At 41.8% G+C, this 16,570-nt stretch overlaps 1 protein-coding gene across 2 annotated transcripts in view; it reads left to right on the plus strand.

Annotated features, from left to right (window-relative positions):
* Positions 1-16,319, plus strand: part of ccdc85al (coiled-coil domain containing 85A, like) — a 28,879-nt gene extending 12,560 nt beyond the window's left edge. The window contains exons 3-4 of one of the 2 annotated variants that reach the window (XM_034120381.1): positions 12,519-12,576; positions 15,273-16,319. In XM_034120381.1, coding sequence (XP_033976272.1) covers positions 12,519-12,576; positions 15,273-15,291 — 77 coding nt within the window. In that variant the 3' untranslated portion in view covers positions 15,292-16,319. The remainder of the gene's footprint in view (positions 1-12,518; positions 12,577-15,272) is intronic. The other variant, XM_034120382.1, reaches the window with a different exon arrangement.
* The last annotated feature ends 251 nt before the right edge of the window (positions 16,320-16,570 follow it).

Raw genomic sequence — 16,570 nt, forward strand, 5'->3', positions numbered from 1 at the left:
CTCTTTTAAATGCTATCATGGCATTTGAATTTTGAATCACACCTGAGACCAATTATCCCAAACACCCTTGCCTATAGGCCATCAGTGCAGCCATTAACCAGGGAGTGCATGATTAGGCATTTTGTTTATCTACCTCTCGTGCATATCATTGTCATTCCTAATCAAGCCGCCCTCAGCTTCGTCTCTTTTATAGCTTGCTTCTCCTCAATAGAGCAAAGAGAGTTATTTTGCCTGTTTGCCGTGTGATACTCAAATAATGCGCGCTACTTTTTGGTCTTATATCTGCAATACCAGCTAAATCTTCCTAACAACAGTAATGTCAATGGGAAATGGAGTGTGAAATGTCTCTAACAAGAGAACAAAACATATTTTTGGCAAGCTAAATTATATATTAGGAGGAAGCAAGGACAATGATTATACGCTACAGATTTAACCATGATGAACATGTGTGTCATGCATTTTGGCACTCTGGTGGATGTAACTGTTATGATTTGTCGTTAAAACTGATTTAAACAGATCATTAAAGCGGTATTTATGAACATGTCGAGCAGTTGGCTGTTTTAGGAAGCATCCAAACATTTCCCTGCACCAGCAGCTCCACGGCTAAGTAGCTGTGTGAGTTATGAAGGAGCCTGCTTGGCGTGTACTAGGGTCGCTCCGGCCCAAACCCCAGAGGTATGTGACAAATGTTCCACAGAAGCCCCAGTCATCCGGTAGACACGCAAACCCAGTGGAATGGGGAGCAGTCTTTGTCCTCTCAGGTCGTGCCAACGGGGAACGGCCCACTGAGCTAAGAGGAAATTAGCTTGCGAGGCCAGGTAATTAACTGGAAGTTGAGTGGCTGCCATGCACGAGGGCAGCGCCGGGCCTCAGGGAACCTCTGTCAGTCCCAAAGTCACCAGCAGTAACCACATTTAGCTTTTGTGCCATTTACTTCAGCTGTGCTTCATGAAGAGAGCTGGCAGTCTGAGGGTATCAGGTGGGAGTGAAGGAGGTGGGGGGGGGGGGCGGTGACGGACAGATGTAGCTAAGTGCACAAGGTGCTCAGAGTTATGTTTGGCTCCTATCAAGATACAAGGAAGATCTGATGATAAATACAGTGTAAAAAGAGTGAGTTTGCTAAAGAGCATTAAGAGAATATTGGCCACCATTTTGGGATAATGTCTGATAAACTGCTTCATTCTACCAACCTTTTGGGTAAAATGACCAGTCAGGGACCAGTTGGGCTGTAATTACCAATTATTTTCAGTATCTATTGAACTGCAGAGTATTTTCTGGATTCATTGATTTGCAAAGTCAAGGTTGATGTCTTCAAATGTGTCCCTAATAATTAATAATCTGCTATGCACAAACAAAATCAGTTGAATCAGTATATTGAAACACGTATCACTGTACATAAATGAGCCAATTTTGAGAACTTGAAGAGAGGACAGCATCCAAGCTAAATATGTTTAAATTAAATGCTTCCCAATCCTCTAACATTACAAAATAAGTGGCAGAACTCTGATCAACATTTTTACCTTTATGAGGGGATTTACTGTTATGGAGGCGAGTGTCCCTTATGTACATGGTGGTCATTAACAAACACATTAACGGCCATGTACTTTAAAAAAACAAAACATTATCCATCATGCAGTTTGTAAGAGAAATTAGAACACTTTTCTTCCTTCACATTTAACTCATTGACGTTCTTCATCAGCTTTTGCCAAATACCAAGCGTGCATTGTCTTATTAAACCATCAGTAACACATGTATCCAGATAAAAACCACAATGTTATGTCTTCCATATCTGACAAAGGGACTAACGTTAGCTGACATTAGCCCCCAGAAGCTGCCAGACAAGATGTGGTGATATTGGTAAAACAGACGAGTTCATTAAATCGAGCAACAGTGCTTTTATGAATCTGTAAAAGAAAGTGTGTTTCTTCTTTAAAAGGCTGATTAATGGCGCTTTAATGCACAGCTAGCTTGTCTATCTGTTGTGCATTTTTATCTCTGATCAAGCAGCGGTGATGAGCTGCTTTGCTGCTGCCATCGCTCTGATGGTTTTTACAGCCTCGCCATCTGCTACAATTGTTAAAACAGGGATAGAACGTGAGATAACATATCGGGAACGTAACGTGTCAAAACCTCTGCAGCTGACAACATTATTATCCCTCCCTTTCACAACACCCAGGATCTAGTTATCCATTTCCTGGGGCATAAATCTCCTGCCCATAATGTGCATTATGTGCATTTGATGTAACGTTATTCCTGACGGGAATGACAGACAGGAACGTGCGCGGCTCCCATTATCTCGGATGGATGGGCTGATCCCAGGTGGAATGATTGGCACCACCGTCATTATATTTATATCATTATCCCTTCTCTTTCAGACAGATCTTTTGGTCTGTGAGATTTCCTCCCAGAGATATTTAAATCAATTCCATTACCCCCAACTGCTCCAGACAGACTGGCTCGTTTCCTTTACTGTTACAGAAAGAAATTACCTCTTTCATCCGACTTTGCTTTAGCTGCAGGTAAGAAATGTAATTGAAGGAATTCTTGTGTTGCTTTCAACTGCAGTAGACGGTAATTTTCTGAGCTGGTATGTTAATTGTTCTTAATAGTTTCTATAAATGTGGGCTGCTGATTTACTGAATAATATGCCATGAAACTTTGTATTGGTGTTTCTTAATATTCTAGAGCTTAAGAGAGCTAAGACTATTATTCTCACTTCTTTAAAGAAATAGTTCACCTGTTGTTTCTGAAACAATTACTCCCCCTGCTCTGAATTCTTAAACAAAACAGTAAAACAAGTTTATTTTTTTTAATGAATTGAAGTTAATAGAGGCTGCATTGAACAACAGCAACACATTATAAAAATGTCTGTTTAGAAACTCACCCACATCTCGTCTGTTTATGACATGATTGAATTAGTAATTGCGAATTTCGAAAGTTAATTATTCGACAATTTACAAATGTTTTGGGTTCTTCATTTACCTTGAAGTCAGAAATATATATATATATATATATATATATGTACAAATACAAACCAAAATAAATACTAGAAGACTAGTGCTGAATATAATTTTTTCTTAAACTAGAAGAATGTAAATTCTTATCCGCACCTTCATTGAACCCTGAAGGCGCTACATAGGCGCTAATGTCAGCTCATCCCTGAGGCGTGAAAATTGGATGAAATACTAACAGCATTTTATATTTCAATGCATTATTCTATGATACACTACATTATTTTCTGTCTGGATTGAAGGATTAGTTGTTTTCACCAGGGAGACGAGAGCCAAAAACAGTGTCAGAGAGTGTAAACAAGTTTTGGCCTCAGGACATGGGTCATGGAGGTCCGAAGGCTTGTGAGAGTTGAGGGGAGAGAAGCCATTAAATGCAGATCCTCGGCGCTGGAGGAAGCAGCAAAGAATCCTGGGATAATTGAAATCTTAACATCATTCACAGCTGGGGAAATAATGCATCTTAACCACACCCATCTCCCACACACATACATCAGAATCTCTCATAATCCCAGCCTGTTGTATTATTTAACAGCACTGAGGAGTGATGGGTGGTGACATGTTGAAATGGGACAACATCAGTTTATCTTGCAAATGTCCGCTTAAATATTTAATTTACCTTTGAGAGTCATAGGAGGATGTGTACAACATCAATGCGGTTGACAACATGAGCCTTTGGAAAACATGATGTGGGGGTTTGAACATGGAGGACAAAAGCAACAAAGAAGAGTTAAAGGCTGACGTTGTGACGACATCTATACATCTTTCAGATGGCATTCTGTTTATTCCTGATCTGCTGATCTCTTTTGATTAAATATGAAATGTCATAATAGTTGACTTTACAATGTTGCTTTCAAATTCCTGCGTATATACACAATGTTACTCCTATACACCTGAAACCGATAGAACAGCTGTACAAGAGAGCTATCAAGGTGTTTGACAGAAAGCCTTATTCATACCACCACTGTACCATCCTAGAAAAACACAATTTCTTGAGTTTTGACAATTTTAAGTCTTTTAAAAGTATGTGTTTTATTTATAAATGTTTACATGGACTGGCCCCCCCTCCCCTAGGGGAATTCATCCACAGAAAACACACTGGACGCTGCACTAGGTCAGAAACCAGAGTAGACTGTGAAGTCCACCGTAGACGGACCACTTTTGGACAAAATGTCCTCTCCGTTAAAGGCAGCTCATTGTGGAACAGCCTCCCGACTGAGATACGGGATTGTCCCACTCTCAATAGTTTTAAAGGTCAACTCAGGGAATGGTTAAGAGACAAACAGACGTGCAATCACCGCTAAATGCACTTTAACACAGGGGTATCTCCTCTTGCACTTTATGTAGCACTTTTATCTTTTCTTGCACTTTATATGTCGTTGCTGCTATATTGTACTGCCATGTGGTAAATACTTGTGTATGCTGCTCTTGCTCTTTTGCACTTTTTGCATATCATGTATTTTGTTTTTACCATGTTTGTAAAATGTAATTTTCTTAAATGTTTAATGTGAGGGACTGCGGATGGAAACTAGCTCAAAGCTAAATCGGGCACTGTTACGCTTGACACATTTGAATGTTTTAAGTGTTCATTACTGTGCATTGTCCCGGCCAAATAAACGATTAAATAAATAAATAAACACCATGCATGACTTTGCACGTGGTTGCACGAGTTAGCTCTCCCTTTTAAAATAGATGTGTGTAGATCCATTTGACTCTCCCTGGGATCACAAAGGCAAAATAACAATCACACAGACACACAGACACAGACACACGCACGCACGCACACACTCACGCACGCACGCGCGCACACACACACACACACACACACACACACACACACACACACACACACACACACACACACACACACACACACACACACACACACACACACACACACACACACTAGCCCTGATCAGCCTGCCGGGCTCCAATTATCCAGCTGTCCTCCAGTGGGTTTGGTGCTCTCCTCTCTCCACAGTGAACTTCAGCCTCACAGTCAGACAAACTGCAGAAGCCCCGGCTTCCAATACTTGGTCGTTCCTACCTGCTGCCATCACTCACTTCATCATAGTTCTTACACAGTAGTCAGAAGACACTTACCATAAAATAAAGCAGCATGACTTTTCTCTCTTATTACCTTATTTTCATACTCTACTTAGTCTTATATGACAGCTAATGTGAGCTTAAATATTAACAATGTAAAATTAAACAGTAGGAGAGCAGCCATTGATTTAGGGGAAATTTGCCTGTAAATCACCAAATGGGCAAAATGGCAATGTTCCGTAGACTATAAGAAGTCCAGCTTGTTCCATATCCTGGGAAAGGTTTTTATTATTGTTGTTGCAGAGAGTTGAACTTCAAAAGGTTAACTTTTAAGTTAAGTTAATTAAAGATAATTGTTTACAGATTAAAGCAATTAATTCATTATATCATTAGTGATATATAGAGGTTCAAGTATACAGATTTGTGAATTTTAGACAGAAAGCTATCTGTTTCTTGCTGCCTTTATTCTTAACGTTGAGCTAAGCTAATGGCCTCCTTACTCAAAAAAAGCAAATCAGTGTATATCCAAACATGTGCAACGATTCCTTTAAAACAAAAGACCCAACTTGTGTTGTCCCTCTTTAGTATATTAATTTGGTGTTCTTTAGTGAGTCAATGCATCATTTTCTATTATCATAAATTGGCTTAAAGGGGCCCTATTGTGCTTTTTTGTGATTCTCCCTTTCCTTTAGTGTGTTAAATAGGTTTCTGTGTATGTAAATAGTCCTTTGAATACTACATTTCCCAAGTTCCCTCCAGAGAGAGTTTCTCTCACTCGCGCTTCACATTGATATGCGAAGGGGCGGGACAGCTCTAAGCAGTTGACCAATCACAACAGAGCCAGCCAGCTAACCAATCAGAGCAGACTGGGCTCTGGTTTCAGACAGAGGGTGAAAAGAGGTTCTGCAGCACAGGCAGTATGAGAAAAATAAAGACCGTTTTGAGGCACAAAATTCAAATATGAACCTGGAAATAAGCACATTAGGGCACCCTTTAATAACATCTGCCATTTTAAGCTAATTTGTAGTAGTACACCTGTTGTTGAAGTCATGCAGTTATATATATATTTTTCGACAACTTCAGGGCAGCCATTATGTCCATGAATTTCAAAATGCCAGCCTTGAAAATGCCAACTTAAAGTTTTAATTTCTTTATACAAAGTTACTCACCCTTTAATTGATTCAAAAAAGAAAGACAAGCCACAAGGGTATATCTCCATCAAGGACTGACAGCTTATGCCTCCATGACTGACTACCAGTGTAGCCAATCAGCATATCGGTTCTAAAATCTAGTGCGGCAGAAACGACCAAAGCGATGAAATTCCCCAGGGGCTGAAGTGGTTTATCGACTAGAAGTCTGGACTCTCAAGACTGGGGCCCTTCCGTGCGGCTGACCAAACATTGACTTGAATCCTTAACTATCCTGCGTGCTTTCCTCTTGGTGTTCTGTGCACTCTGTATTATGCATTCAGAGACTCGTGCTGGAAGAGTTGCATGTAACAGCACTGACTGTAGCCGCCCGAGGGACGTCAAGACAAGAAGCTCTCCTACATGGCCGCCTCCCTGACTGACTGACTGACTGTCTCCCTGATTGTCTGACTGACTGCTAGCTAAACGGAAGGTCACTGATCTACCATGCATCTCCACAGGCTTCACTGCGCAGCCCGGCTGAATAATTTATATGGCAGATTTTTAGGAGATCTGAGGGAATGGCCATGTGAAATTACCTTGCATTGATCCTGTTAGTTGAGAGAAGAAGAAGGAAGGAGTGAGGGGGGGTTGACAGATCATAGAGGATTGAGAGATGAATATCTGTGAGGAGAGAAAGTTTATGTGTTTATTGGCTCGATTCAGACATCAATAACAATGCGATTACTGGTTCGGCTGAAGAATACGGATACATTCATTCACATTTTTTGTCAGAGCTGATTTTGATCACAGGTTCCTTTTGAATCAAACTTATTGCACCAATCTTCATAGAACTTGAATTTGCAGGATTATGAGTTAATAATTGGTGGCTGGCTCCAGAGGGAGAAGTGTTCCTCACCCGGAGCAGTGATTTATGCAGCGTGGGAGCAGCTTCTCCCCGGCCAATCTCCCAGATCTCTTTGTGGGAACATTTAGAGCCTTTCACTCGAGCTCTGGTGTACAGAGGTGACATTTAAAGGAGCTTAGGCTCTACATTATTCTCGAGTAATCACATTATCTATAGCCTCGACTCTTGCTCTGACCCACACAGACTCCTCTTCCCTTTTACACATCTCTCACATCCTGTTAAATCCAATTTTGGTTTTAACTCCCTTCTCATAACTAAATCAACAAACACGGGCCAAATGTGCTGTATGTTTCTCCTTGACGGGGTCACATGACAAGTTTTATCAGACATTGATCACTTTGTGCGTGTTAACAGGAATGCTCCATCACAAGACAGCAGATTGTAATCTTGTGACCTGTGTGTGTGTCTTTGTGTGTTTGTGTGTGACTAGAGACCTTGAGACAGCAAATCCATTTAGACTAATTGTTATTGTGCTTGAGAGTGAGATCTCCGACCCAGAAGGGAGATAGCTTGATACGTGGAACAAAAAACTGAATTTGTCTTGCGTATATTTACTGAATACGTTTGTTGTAGTGATTTCCATGTTTTCTTAGGAGTTGTATTTTTGATTGTATCGAAGGCTAATTGCTAACATTGCAGTTGTATCTACTTTGTTGTACAGGTAAATAAAAGATTATGCAATGACAGGAAAATATCGTGCAAGTTTGAAACTGATCTGGACGTCCCGACAAGATAATGAGCTCAGGAACAGGGGGGGGGGGGCAACCTTCATACGGCAAAGTTAATACAATGCCTTGCAGACATGTGATTATTGTGAAAAATCCTCAGGAACACATCTGGACCTAATCACTTACCTAATATTTATTTTGCCCCAATAAAACCAACATGAATCCATGTTTCAGGACTCCAGCATCCATCCAAAAACATGTTCAGAAACTGCTTGGATGTCATTGCTCGGCTCTTTTATGTTTTAAAAAATCTAGCAGAGCATATCCAAACAAAAACAATTTTACCATTTAAATAGCTAACCGCTAAACTTCCTGTGGACTTTGTTTGTGTTTGAGAAGGAAGTGAGATGGGATCATGTATTAACCGCTCTCTAACCAGTCTATGAGCTCCGCTTTAGCCGTGAAATCAATTCCATTCTTCACACCCTGACCTCCATACGAAAAACACCCTCCAGCCCACCTCTGCATCCCCCGACACTTTAAAGGAGTTTTGATATCTCGCTGTGCAGTTTTGCAACCCCCCTCTTCACTCCAAAGATTAACAAAGCAAGGAAAAGGGCAGGGGACTTAAGCAAGGTGGCTACTGGAACAGAACTCGGCGGACGCGAGCGTTATGAATCTTTAATGAGAAGTGTAAGCGCGCCAAGGAGAGGAAATGTGGTGAAAACATGATTATGGGCTCATGGGGAGGAAATGGTTGGTGGAGAGAGAAAGAGCGAAAGCATTATCAAGCATGGGGGGGATAATAGAATTGTTTTGAAGGACAAAGGAGGTATAAAGGGATAACATTTTCCTTTTAAAGCTTGCTCTGCTTAAGGCAAAGGCATTTTTCGACCGTTTAACTGTACCAAGCTCTGAACAGAACCTCACAGTAAGTTTGAGGGCCAATACTGTGTATCCTATACTTTAAAACAGCTTTAGATTAACACCATTTACTTTGACATTTTTCTTGGAAAGATGATTTAAAGCAGCACAAGAGTTTTTGGTCCAGATGTCAAGATAGAGTCCATAGCCTGTCTTGTGTTTAAGGATAATAATGTTTATAGCGATAGTGTGATGTCTTACACTTGTCACTGTGAGATACCGCAAATACAATTTTAAAGCCCTGATTCGATCTCCCGTGTTCAGCCCCCATTTGTCTCCTGCTATTGTTCCATGTTATCTCCTCGTCTTAAATTTGATACACTTTGAGATTAAGGTCTAGATAAATCAGTCAGCCCGTAGGTGTGCATGTGTGTGTACATTATGACTCACATTTTCTTCGAAGGTTGTTGCTGTCGCTTGCACCATTGCAGCAGAGATTGAAACAAACGAGACGAGGGTGTGGAAAAGTTGTAAATGCTGCTCTAAACAACACCATTTAAAGAACAAGGCCGTGAACCGTCTGAGTGAGCGATGTCTTTCAGTGAATTTTAAAAGCTCTTCCTCCCTGGCATCTAAATTGTAAAGTTTGTATCAAAATGCTTTGAGCTTTCAAATCAAATCAAATCAAATCAAGTTTTATTTATATAACACATTTTTAAAACGATTTTTGGTCGAGCCAAAGTGCTGTACATACAATAAATATACTTTACAATAAAAACACTTTACAACAAATACAACAGCACAAATCAAAAATAACACACAGGGAAATGTCAGGAGTCGTGCTCCGCTCAGACTAGAAGGCCAGAGACAAGAAGTGAGTTTTAAGTGTAGATTTAAAAAGGGGTCTGGGCCGACCTCACATGGAGGGGCAGAGTGTTCCAGAGCCTAGGGCCAGCTGCTGCGAAGGCTCGGTGCCCTCTGGTTTTGAGCCTGGTCTTGGGCACTACCAGCAGCAGCTGGTCAGCCAACCTTAAAGCTCTGGCTGGGGTGTAGCGCTGGAGGAGTTCTGCTATATAAGCCGGAGCCAGCCCATTTAGTGCTTTAAAAACAAATAAAAGGAGTTTAAAATTCTGAACCGAATTGGAAGCCAGTGCAGTGAGGCCAGAATTGGGGTGATGTGGTGACGCTTTTTGTGGCCAGTGAGAAGACGTGCAGCTGCGTTCTGCACTAGCTGCGTTCTGCACTAGCGTCTAATTGACGCCTGGTCCATACCCACATACAGAGCGTTGTAGTAATCCAGTCTCGAGGTAACAAAGGTGTTAATAACCCTTTCTAGGTCTTTAAAAGATAAAAACAACTTGGTCTTGGCCAATAGTCGTATTTTAAAAAAGCAGGTCTTGACTACGGTGCTGACCTGCTTATCAAATTTAAAAGCGCTATTGAAGGTCACTCCAAGGTTCATGACAGAGGGGAGGATGTTTTTATTGAGGGAGCCCAGAATTTCAACCGGGGAGGCTGGAGGTTGGGGTCCAAAAAAGATGACCTCGGTCTTGCTCTCGTTGAGGTTGAGGAAATGTTGGCTCAGCCAGGATCTCTGTTAAGCAGTTCATCAACTGCTGTAGTGAGTTGACATTGGAATTGAGAGGCAGATCTGTACATCATCGGCGTAACAATGGAAGGGGATGTTGTGTTTTGTGAGAATTGAACCTAGGGGCAGTATGTACAGTAGAAAAAGGATGGGGCCCAGAATCGAGCCTTGGGGAACCCCACAGGTAAGAGGGGCTTTAGCAGAGGAGAAGGTACCTAGCTGCACTGAGAAGCTATGGTATGTCAGGTAGGACCTGAACCATGCAAGGGCAGAGCCTGTGATGCCTGCGGACTGTTCAAGCCGTGACAACAGGATGCTATGGTCCACAGTGTCAAAGGCAGCTGTCAGGTCTAACAGCACCAGGACAGCTGGGCTACCTGAGTCGGCGGCTAGGAGCAGATCATTAAAAACTCTTAAAAGGGCTGTTTCAGTGCTGTGCATAGGTTTGAAGCCAGACTGAAACTTTTCATGAATGCAATGCGTGGTTAAGAACGACTGTAGCTGGAAATAGACTACTCGCTCCAGGGCTTTAAATAAAAAAGGTAGCTGGGAGATGGGCCTAAAATTTGCGAGAATGGAGGGGTCGAGATTTTTCTTTTTAAGTAGTGGCTTGACCACGGCATGTTTGAAGGCAGCTGGGACACATCCTGAGCTAAGAGAGGTGTTTATAAGTAATACAATACTTGCTCCAACTGATTCGAAAACATCTCTGAGAAGGCGAGAGGGAATGCTGTCTGAGGTGCTGTTTGTCGGCCGCAGGTGCTTGACTACATTCGAGAGAGAAGAGAGGGATACAGGCTCAAAGTGGTCGAGGACAGCAGGGCACAGAAAAGGAGCAGGATCTGGGGTAGCACTAGTGTGGGCTAGTGTCCTTTTTCGTGTGTTGGGCCAGCCACGGATTGAATGAGACCGAAAGAATCGAGGAGATTTAAAAAGTCCCTAACCAGAGGTTTAGACTCGCAACACACATGGACATTGAAGTCTCCGCAAATGAAAACACGATCATATTTCACCATGATCCCGGACAGAAAGTCAGAAAAGTCATTGATGAAATCCTTATTGCACTTTGGCGGACGATACACGACTGCGCAGAGCACAGGCGAGGCCGGGTTCAGTTCAAAAAGCTGCAACTCAAAGCTAGCGTAGCTAGTTACAGGGTGAAGCAATCGGCATTGGAGGCTAGCTCTAAACACTGAAGCTATGCCCCCACCATGGCCGGTGGTGCGGGGGGAGCTAAAGAATGTACAGTCGGGAGGAAGAAGTTCAGAGAACGGTGTATACTCGCCAGCGTGGACCCAGGTCTCCGTGAGAAACATCAAATCCAGTTCACGAGAGGTGAAGAAGTAATTTAACAGGAACGTCTTGTTTGCTATTGACCTAGCATTTAGCAAAGCCATGCAAAGTTTTCTCTCCGGGCTGGCCGAAGGTGTAGTGCGTCTCAGCGTGTTGAACGCCGCGCGGGCCGGGAGCAGTCAGTCGGGCAGCTTTGTCACTCATTCTTAGCAATAACAATTGATAACACATTACACAAGTAAAAAAATGGTAGCAACCCATCCATGGATAAAAGTTGGACAATGCTGTCTGTACAACTGATCCAATGACATACAAATAAGCCAGAAGTGCTAATAAACAGAATTAATAAATGTTTCGCTGAATTGATGTAATAGTTTAGTGAGGTTCTCCCAACTTTCCAGGTCAGAAATCCGACTTCAGGGGGGTTTCAGTGGACATTTCGGATTGGAAATTCGGACTTCCCGGTACAAATTGAACACCCAATTAGATTAAAATATGGAGCCCACTCTGTTATTAGCCTAGCTTAGCATTAAGACTAAAACCAAGATAGCCAGATCTCAGCTCTGTCCAAAGTAAACAAATAACCAGACAGCAACTCTAAAGCTCACTAATTAACACGTTATATACTTTACGTCACAAGCAAAACCTTAAAAACTGTCATCTGAGTCTTTGGAAATTTCAGGATTTGGCAAATTCTTAGTCGAACAGCTATTCATCAGGGGGTTCCGGCTTGTGTTACAGAAGTTCTGGGCACAAATATAAAGAGTTTTGGCTAAGAAATAGTTATACCACGTAGCTGAACTTGAAACGGAGTCATGCTAGCTGTTTCCCTGTGTTTGCAGTCTTTTTTTTGCTAAGTTTAGCTAATCGCTTCTTGACTGTAGCTACTTACTCAATCAAGAATCAATCTTCTCATTGTTCTCTGATTATTGAGGCACTCTTATCCTGTCAAAACAACACATTGACATCTCGTCTCTTCCTTTTTCTTTGTTACAGCTTTGATATCAGCCGGCTGCTGCACCAACAACTGTAGAAATGTCAAGCTATGGGACAGGTAAGAACCTCTCTCGACTTTGTCTCTTTTTTTTCATTTTGCGTTAATTAAAGTCTTTGGAAGAAGAACAGCCATTGAAGGTCATTAGCCGCGTTCACACCGGAGTACTTTTCCCCGTAGTTTTTGCGTTCGGTCCATTAGTACCCCTTATGTGAGTGCCGGGAACTTTTACCCCCATTTTTAGTGCCTGCTGAGAGATGGTACTTTCCTGGGGGAAAAAAGTGCCCCAGTTCTGATTGGTTGGGCGAATTGCAAACCACGCCCCGTAAGACTCTGAAATGTTTTGTAGAGCCGCCATTTTATTATCCTCGCATTAGCATTATTAGCATTAGCATTCGCCCAGCGCACAAATGCAGAGAGACTAACTTATGGCAACACAAAATAAAACATGGGAGCAGTGGAGATGAGGAGGTGTCGGCGTTCTGGCGATTTACTCGGAAGGCTTCAGTAGAAGCTGCTGGGAGTCCCAGCAGCTTCTACTGAAGCCAGTCCCCAACTCCGGGGACTTCTGGCCGGGGACTCCGGGTGGCAGTATACGCCGTGAAGTTGTTTGCGGCCTGCCAGTAAACCCAAAGCAGAAGAAGACGAAGTGACGTCAGCGGCTCATTTGCGCAATCTTCCCTCAGGGAACTTATTCCGGTGTGAACTCGATCTGTACTTAGTGCCCTGGGGTAATAAGTGCCGGGGAACTGAGTGCCGGCACTAAGTACGGCAAAGTACTTGGTGTGAACGCGGCTATTGTGTTTGCCACAATGACCACAAGGGCCCCTAATCCTGTAATTAGCTCCAATGATTCTATTTTAACATACAGAACTCTTCCTTTATACAAAATCTTTAAACATATTTACATTTAGCAGTTGGGTTTTAGGGTATTTGTGATCAGAATAAGAAGTCTCTGAGTCAGGACCATACAAAATAATAAAAATATTTTCACTCTGTTCTTCTGCTAATCATTAGGTGATCAACACAATATCTCGATTTATATTCTGTTGTGATCCCATGCCACTGCAGGGTCAGTCCTTGTGTTAGCCGAGCGTCCCAGCTCCAGATGAGTAATGAGTTCGCAAGCTTGTTCTGGCCCAATTTTAATCATAGTGGCTTTACAGTGGGACTACGGAGCTAGAGGTGACCCAATCCTATCCCCGTGCACCATCCTACATCTTCAATCAGGTCCCAGTGGGAGGGCGAGATGGTCGTGTTAATATTTAATGACTGCAAGACAAGACATACCTCCCTGCTAGCACATAGCCGCACCCCCCCTAGCCAGAACACACGCACATACAAATGTGCATAATTCACACACATGCTCATGGTGGTTCTCCCATATATGGTGACCCTTTCTCCTTAAGGTTGAAGTCTTCCTTCTTTTCTTTCTCATTCACATCCTCGTTGCTTCTGTGCCTCATAAAAAAATATCAATGACTCAGGTGAGGAGCAGATGAAAGTTTACTTTATGTCAGTAGATTTGCGAGCAGAAAAGAAAAGCAAAAAAAGGATGTGCTAACAATGCAGAGTAAAAGCCGGGGCCCGTGGCTGTCCCTGGGCTCTCTGCTGTGGAGGAGACAGACCCAGGATCTGTCACTGATAAGCAACACAAAAGCCTGCAGTGACGTACATCTTATTCACTTAGAATCACTTGCTTTCATAGGATTTCTGCTCTATCTATCTATCTATCTATCTATCTATCTATCTATCTATCTATCTATCTATCTATCTATCTATCTATCTATCTATCTATCTATCTATCTTTATTTCTATCTATCTATCTATCTATCTATCTATCTATCTATCTATCTATCTATCTATCTATCTATCTATCTATCTATCTATCTATCTATCTATCTATCTATCTATCTATCTATCTATCTATCTATCTATCTATCTATCTATCTATCTATCTGTCTGAGACATTGTGACTGATGGCTTTATTTATGGTTAAATAATCATATTCTAATGCTTTATATTTCAGGGACAATCAAAGACCATATCATAGGGTAGCCAGATTGTGAAAGATCCCTTTGGCAAATGGCAAAATCCATTTCTTAACAAGCTATTACCATTAGCATTTGATGGATTATTGTAAGAATTGAATGTTGCCTTCAAGGTTGAATTCAGTATATGTGTTGGAGAGGTTGGTGACAGCCTCAGTAAGGCCTGATAGGAACTCCCAAAGGCTACCGTTGTAAAACCAAAACATACATTTTTTTAGCAGATTATTCATATAAGAATGTAGCACACACATTGCACTAAATTCATTTTGTATTAATGAGCAATTTTTCGTTTGAATCAGCAGGGGGAGATGGGTATAACCAGCTGTTCCCTTTGTCTCACTGACTCTCCCTTTGCTTTCCTTCTTTGAGTTGGAAAATGGGGGGGAACAGCAGGAAGGAAGTTGTAATTAGAATGAGGAAAAGCTAGCAGGCTAACACACATTATTTTAGAATCAGTCAACTATTGGCAGGAGGTAACCAATCAGATTCGACTATGTCAATTCGTAGTCCGCGACAACCCTAACCCTAAAATGTAATGACATTTTTGTGTTATTCCAAGCATCAATAACAAACAATTGAAAATGAATTTCCACTGTCTATGAAATCCTGTTTCTACCGGTAACCTAACTACTTCTTCTTTCCATAAGGCCCCACAAAAGTTACACATTATTAAAAACATATGTTCTTTTTGTTCTTGTTCTACAGCTTTGATGCATCCTCTTGACCCACACCTGACCAGCTAGGCTCCTCATACGGAGGGGGGGTCACAGTGGTCCAGCCCTCCTGCGTCTCTGGCCTTGATAGAAACGAGGACCGCCGGACGCCTTCCTCCAGGACTGAGAACGGTCCGTCCTCCATGGCCTCTTCCATGCCCTGAAACTGACTGCCTCCATGTTTTCATTTCTACATATCGAGAGTTTGAGAGACACGGGGGGAGTTTTGGTGGAAATGCTATTAGTACGGTTGGTAAAACTCACGAAGACTGTCGCAGCTAAATGGATTAAAGTGGATATCTCTCCCTTCCAACTGTGACACGGCTACCTCCTGGAGAGTACCCAGAAAAAGGGGAGAGACGCTGGGGTTGGGTGAGAGAAGATGTAGAAGACCACTGTTTGTGCCACTACCCACTGTTTGTGCCACGACCCTCTGTTTACAAATGTTACACCATTGGTGGAGAAGCACATAAATGAAACTTTCTATACCCTGCCGGAGTCATTTCCCCTCCCTGTTTATCCGCTCTCTGCCTCCCCTCCTTCATCTTCAGAGTGTGTAATGGGACTGGTGTAATCTAATGTTCTGTCTCTTGGTCTCCACATACAGCGGATCACGTGATTGCCAACGTCTTTGACGTTTTCAGCCATTTCAACTGAATTTAAAAACAAAAGCATATTTGTCAAAGATGTTCTAGCAAAGAAAAGAAAAAAACCTCTTCCTGTGTCTTAAACCGAGATGGTCATCATTACTAGCTGCTGACAGATGTTCTAGTTCTATAAGATGCAATGTTCAGGTGTAACTTTTCTTTTTTGTATTATCTTCTTTACTCCCTTGAAGCGCTATATTGAAGCTGGGGAGAAGATTATACGTATCTCCATGTTGTTTTTTACAAGGAAGTAAAGTCCAAGTAAAAAGTAGATTATTGGATTAGTTTTCTATATATCTATATATATAATAAAATATAATATGATTATTATTTTTTGACTTACTGGTATTAGAACTATTATATGAAAATGCATATGATATATCTATCAAATAATAAACAGACTTCTTTATGTAAAAGTGTATCACTTGTTTAAGGTTTTATTTCAGTGAACTAAAATGACTCGAGTGTGTGCAGCGTTGACCCTGCAGCCAAAGGTCTCATTGGAGTGGTGTAAAGCCCATACAAAAATCTATAAATCAACCACAATGACAAAAAAAGGTGAAGAATAAGTTGTTTATCAGTTGTTTCAATATCTGTGCTGAAGAATAAACCAATTTCACGAAGTGCTATTAAAAAACACGAG

The sequence above is a fragment of the Trematomus bernacchii genome, unplaced genomic scaffold (genome assembly GCF_902827165.1).
Source record: "Trematomus bernacchii unplaced genomic scaffold, fTreBer1.1, whole genome shotgun sequence".
Classification (NCBI taxonomy): Eukaryota; Metazoa; Chordata; class Actinopteri; order Perciformes; family Nototheniidae; genus Trematomus; species Trematomus bernacchii.